This window comes from Alnus glutinosa, chromosome 12 (assembly GCF_958979055.1).
Source record: "Alnus glutinosa chromosome 12, dhAlnGlut1.1, whole genome shotgun sequence".
NCBI classification, from domain to species: domain Eukaryota; kingdom Viridiplantae; phylum Streptophyta; class Magnoliopsida; order Fagales; family Betulaceae; genus Alnus; species Alnus glutinosa.
In genome coordinates this window covers 22,965,210-22,971,223 of record NC_084897.1, presented here as the reverse complement: position 1 = coordinate 22,971,223, position 6,014 = coordinate 22,965,210, and the positions used below count along the sequence as shown (strand labels likewise).

Below are 6,014 nucleotides of genomic sequence, written 5' to 3'. Positions count from 1 at the left end.
GCCTTGTCTAGATAAACATGATGGAAAAAAATGAATAAATAAATAAAAAATCACATTTTGCAGTTTATGAATATCCCAGTACATAAATGGTACTAGAAACTCATCATCTTTGAGATTATGGGAGTTGAAATCAAATGTGGCCCACTATTGTACTGGTATTTGAGGCAACTCCTTCAAGGAGGGATAGGAAATGTTCTGATTACCAAAACAGCATCAAAAAAGAAAAATTTGCTTAGATCTCTCTCCTTGAACAAAATGTTTTCAATAGGGGTCAAAAAAAAAATGATCGACACTCAGATCATTAAGGATCACACTAGAGAATGAGTGGCGTTTACAACCAGGTCATGCTTGCTGGAGAGAAAAGTTACAAAATTTAAAATGAAAGAAAAAGTTTTAAAGAGTTCACAACAATCCAATCTGCTCGATCTTATTATGCCTTCAAGGAAGCCCAATGCTAAATTATTTCACGGCCCAACTTGCACCAAATTATTTTCTGACACATGTTGACAGAGGAGCAAAAAGAATTGTGAAAACTATGCTGCAGAGACGATGCAATCAATTGCCTGTTTGCAGATTCCGGTCATTGTGGCCTCGGGCCCATATACCTGCAACAAAAATATCAATTCAGCTCAGCCACAGAGGTATTACCAGAGAGATATTCCATATTTTTTTTTTTATAACTCATCATATATTGAAAAGCGTAAAGCACCCTTAAATACATAGGCAATATGCATAAGAGGCTCGAAAACCCAAGCCCTCAAACCCAAAACCCAACAAGCCCTCAAACCTAAGACCTACAAAACAGAAAAGCCCAAAACCCCCTGAGACACTCAACACTAGAAGACGTGAGACTTGCCTTTCCTCCGCCTAGAGGATATTTCAATCCTCGGAACTAGGAAAAAAGGGTGAAAAACCCTGGTGGAATTTCTCGGCAACTTTATGAATACCAATTAAAGAGCATTTTTCACAAAGGAAACTTTTGCCAACGGCCTCAGCTTTTTGTTTGCAAGTCTTGAAGGTTGAGGTAAAACTAAAACTAGGGGTCAAGAACTAATGCTATAAGATGTTTCAGCATTGAGTATGCCACTTATCAGCACCTTTCATCTTTACTAATGCAAAATGCTTTCAAATATGGTTCAACATAAAGGCAGCCTTAAGCAGACAGAACGTTGATTATAGATTCTAACATCTTTCGATAAAATAAAACCTTGTCCCAAACTTTCAGCCAGCAGGAGTAAGTGGCTCTGCTGTTTACAGTTTTATTTGACACAAGGTTTCCGAAAAACAGTGACCTCGTTTGCTAACGCCTTCTTTCTTTCCTTTTTTTTTTTTTTCCTTTTTACCGAAAAAGTAAAAACATTAACAAACAACTTTCAACACAAAACACTCACAAAAAACTTCAAAAATTACTTTCACCTTTATATCACACCAAAACACAAAAAACACCTCTATTGTCATTTCATACCTCTATGGGTACACCAAGTTCCTCTCCCAAAGTGCGCATCTTTGCCAAACCAGTCTGATAGTTAGGACCACCTCTTCGAACATAGATGTGCATTCTTGCTGCTTTTAGTTTAGACTCCTGTCACACAGAGAGAGAGAGAGAGAGAGAGAGAGAGAGAGAGAGAGAATTAATTGGTGAAAAGACAAACTAAGACTTTTGGGATAAATTTAACTAGAACACACCTTCTCTTTAAGGGCTCGAATTATCCCATTGAAAGTAGCAGCAACATCAGTGAAGTTAGCAATACCTCCTCCAATAATAAGGGCTCTCTTACGACCATCAGGATCTGAAGTAGCACACTGCAAGACCATAAAGCACACATTGTTTTACAACAAACGTAGACATGGAGAGAAGCTAAAGTTCCAAAAGAAGCCAAAATAGTTTCTTACATCAATAACAACCCTTGCATATTGCAACACCTCCTCCTCATTTGGAGCTCCGCTATACTCTGCATAGTTACCAAGCTCCTGCGCATAACCCAAATCGCCAACCTAGTTGAACAGAAGGAAAAATAAGTCACAGAAGTATCACACATTCCACCAGTCACTGTTAAAAGGTGCCACATTACTAAAATTTTCAGCAGAGACGATATTATGAGATCATGAGAATGGCAGCTGCGCTACTTGGTATGATAAGTGGAGCTCTTACAGTGTCAGCATATATAACACTTGCACCACCTCCAGCTACCATTGTCCAGATGCGTCCTTTTGGGTTCAACACCGTGAATTTCAAAGATGCACTTGTCTGCAGTGTCAACACAAGAATACGATTTATTCATTTCTCCTATGCTGTTGAAAGGAAAATTCCAGTTTCCATGATTGAACTCAGTCTTAGGCTGAAGACACTTGATGAATTTAAATATAAACATGATGACACATAAGCAACTACCTTTTCATCCAACGAGTGAATGAAACTTTCTGTTGGGTTCAGGACTCTTCCAAAAGGCAGCGGAAAGTCAATGTCACCCCACCTGAATGTATAAAAGTACATCCATGAGACAACACACTCTGCGAATTGCGTTTAAAGTGCACAGTTCTGATGTCAATCAAGCACGTCTTGAGAAACAAACATTAAGATATGTATACTTTTTAAAGTTCTTAAATGCAGCAGTGTCATCCAATTCGCCCCTCATATCCAAGGGATATGGCTCCCCGTTCACCAGCGTGAATGGATTCATCTCTATGAAACTGAAGTCAAGATCTATGAGAAGGAAATAAAAAGGTTAGGATTGAACAACATCAGTGTTAAGAAGATTTCCCACTCAAATACAAGTGATGACCAAAAGGTTAAACAAAAAAAGAAGAAATCTATTTTTCTTTCATAACAAAAACTATCAATATTCAATATTTTTTTTCAAAGTTATTTCTGCAAATAAATATACTCACAAAAATGAAATTAGTTTCTGTCCATTAAGATCCCCACATTATCGAGCATATAGATATGACTGAATAAATGTTGGCTGGACTCAAAAATCTTTCCCAAAAACTCCGTTTAGTAAAATTTTGAAATATTTTTGGGTTTTAAAAAGAGTTTTGATAGAGGGAAAAGTTGAGAATTGATTTGGTGGGGGCCACATTTGAATAAAGTTGAAAATTGGTTTGTTAAAATTTTGAAAAAAGAGTTTTGTAAAAATTAATAATAATAAAAAAAAAATGGTGGGTGGCCACTACTGCCACAACTTTTTTTAAAAAACAATTTTTTTTTTATTTTTTAAGAATTGTTGGGGTTCTGAGAAGAGTTTTGTATTTTGTTTTGGAAAATGTTAGCAATGGGAGTCGCATCTGAAAATCCTTTCGGTAAATCAGTTTTGAGAAGAGTTTTCGGTGTTTGAAAACCCATCAGGGCTTCTGAACAGTTTACCAAACACAGACCATGTTATTCTCAAAATTCCGCCAATGCGGCAGACCAGAAGCAATTTCTCTCGTTAGACATTGCATACCTTGAAATACAGCAAACACAGCCATTATGAAGTCAGAAATTTTCCCCCGAACCTGAGTAAAATAAAAGTAGAATTAGCGCATGCCAGATACACTAAGAAAGCAATACCAAAATGGAATGGACCAACAAGAAAGCAAGCAGGGCACTGAAAATCTGTAAGCATGAGATTTTTATTTATTTTTTATATAAGTAACTATCATTAATTAAGTGCAAAGGGGCACAACGTAACCCTACTACACAAAGAATATAGACAACCCCTAATCAGACGAAAAAGAAGAACAAAAATTCAAAAAATTTGCATAACTATAAACAAGCAAATTATAAGCATAAGAAATTTAAAAATCACAGAGATTAAATGGCATCTAAGGGCATTAAATGTGTCACAAGCAGACCCGGAAAACCAATCAAATGGTCACTTAGGCCACAATTTTCATGTAAATCTGGGCGGAGGTGCATTGAAAGTGAACCAGCTTAATGATCTCTCAGATTACTCATCACGTATCAGATTTTGCAAAAAAATAAAAGTCATTCTAACTGGAAAATGATAAATTAGAAAAGTATACCTAAACTCACCTCCAAGGGCAGTGTAGCTATCAATGGAGCGCAAACCTCCAATGTCATAGGCTTTTCAGTTGGAAGGAATATAGTCTTAACCTGCACAAGTCAAATACATGTCACCCTTTTGAGCTATAAATACACCAATCATAGATGAGGTAAAAGAGAACAATATAGGATATAAAATGAACTGTATGGCCATACTTTATCCCAGTTCTCTTCAATTTCAATACCCCCACATTCTGAAAAGCTAATGGTGGATCCAAGCCTGTCAGAGACTATTGAGAGGTAATATTCCTGGTCATGGGGAACAAACGGTTCAACAATGAATGTGGTGATTGGTGCCTTGCAACCGCCCATCTCAACCTAAAGAAGATCCAATACCCACATAACCAAATCAGTAATCACACAAATAATAATCAGAAAAATCCACAAATTTGTCTCGCCCATCACCTCAACCCCAAGGCGAGCTTTCACAAACTCAGCAACTTCAGCTAAATCCAAGTTCAGTGCCACCAAGCCGCTCTTTCCACGCTTCCCAAACAACATGTCGGGCTTCACAACCAATCTGGTGGATGAAAGCCATGGTTCTTGGTTTGTTAACTCGGCGAAGTCTGTTGCTTGCGTCACCTAAACCATAAAAATGTTTGTTTCTCACTCAGCCTTTTACCAAGATATATTGTTCTTCTTGTTTCTTTTTTTTTTTCTTTTGATTTATTACAAGTCAGCTTGATTGAACATTTACCATAAAAGACCAACAAAATCAAAACCATATAAATTTTAGTACCACAGGGGTAACATAGATTCAAAACACATAAACTTGGATACCAAAAATTCAACCTGTGTTGCTTATCCTATGTTTTTCCTGAAGAGATCACATACATACATTCATATACATGCACATAAAATTGAATATTAAGACTAGAATATCGCAAATTCACATGATACACAAAATAGTATCAAGTAATTGCATAGCGCAAGTATTTCCTGAAGAATCACATACATCCATTTATACATACATAGAAACACAAAAAAAAAATTGAATAACGTCGGATTCAATCCAATAAATTCTACGCGATGCATAATAATTACACACAAACATATAAAAATAGATAACGTTTTAATTGAATACCATAAATTCAACATGATACATTGATACATAATAAAATGCCAAGAATGTCGCTTAGCCTATGTCTTTCCTCAACATATCATATCACGTACAGGACATACACACATACATATATTGAAATTCATGCATATACACACATAGATAACTGACTGAACATGTTTAATTAGTCAGAATCGCAGCCAAACCAAAATAACGAATATCAAAAATCAAAATTTCTAGAAACTTCTGACGCCTCAAATATTCACTATAATCTATATATTTTATTATGAATCCGAATTTTCCAAAGCTAATCAAAAAAAAAGTTTCCAATTCTAGTAGGAAAAGCGGTTCTAGAAGATTCAAGAATCATCGGGATCAACCTGGGCGGAGTGAATTCGGAGGTCGATGTTGGCGAGGCGTTTGAGGTGCTCCTTCATGAGGCGCTTAGAGTCGTACTCTCTGATCTTCTTCCTCGCCATTTTCGCAACTGATTTTACAAATCAACAGCTAGCGCGAAGAAGATGAAGATAAAGAAGCGTGGGATCGGAGTGTAAGAAGATCTCGAACAAGTACCAATAAAGGAAAGTTTGGAGTAGAGCGGGTTGTTGGGTGCGTGGGTCTGGCCGTCTGGGTGGGTGGGTGGGTGGTTGGCTGGCGCAAATGACACAATCGATTGTCTAAATGCCACCAAGAATTCACTCGATTTTATAGGATAAATTACTAAATTAAATTTTAGGTATAATTACACTTTGGTCACATAGTTGGCCTAAATTATAAATTATTTCATGTGGTTTAAATAGTTTACGGAGGATTTTCATGGTAAACTATAATTATAAATCATTCTCTGAACACGTTTTTTATCCATCAAATTAACAGATTTCGTTAGTCAGTCACGTCACACCTGATAAG

At 36.6% G+C, this 6,014-nt stretch overlaps 1 protein-coding gene across 1 annotated transcript; it reads right to left on the bottom strand.

Annotated features, from left to right (window-relative positions):
• Positions 1–213: 213 nt before the first annotated feature.
• On the bottom strand, positions 214–5,742 carry LOC133851865 (ATP-citrate synthase alpha chain protein 2). Its single transcript, XM_062288467.1, has 12 exons — positions 5,486–5,742; positions 4,451–4,627; positions 4,202–4,363; positions 4,016–4,096; positions 3,444–3,495; positions 2,590–2,704; positions 2,393–2,474; positions 2,153–2,248; positions 1,894–1,995; positions 1,687–1,803; positions 1,466–1,582; positions 214–605 (listed from the first exon to the last, which is right to left on the bottom strand). The coding sequence occupies exons 1-12, from the start codon at positions 5,582–5,584 to the stop codon at positions 534–536; spliced, it is 1,272 nt and encodes a 423-aa protein (XP_062144451.1). The 5' UTR covers positions 5,585–5,742; the 3' UTR covers positions 214–533.
• Positions 5,743–6,014: the final 272 nt, after the last annotated feature.

Coding starts and splice junctions, on each gene's coding strand:
- LOC133851865 (XM_062288467.1), bottom strand. CDS start 5,584: ATGGCGAGGAAGAAGATCAGAGAGTACGACTCTAAGCGCCTCATGAAG. Junction 4,364..4,450: donor AAGCTCGCCTTGGGGTTGAG/GTGATGGGCGAG, acceptor GATCTTCTTTAG/GTTGAGATGGGCGGTTGCAA. Junction 1,583..1,686: donor TTCGAGCCCTTAAAGAGAAG/GTGTGTTCTAGT, acceptor TCTGTGTGACAG/GAGTCTAAACTAAAAGCAGC.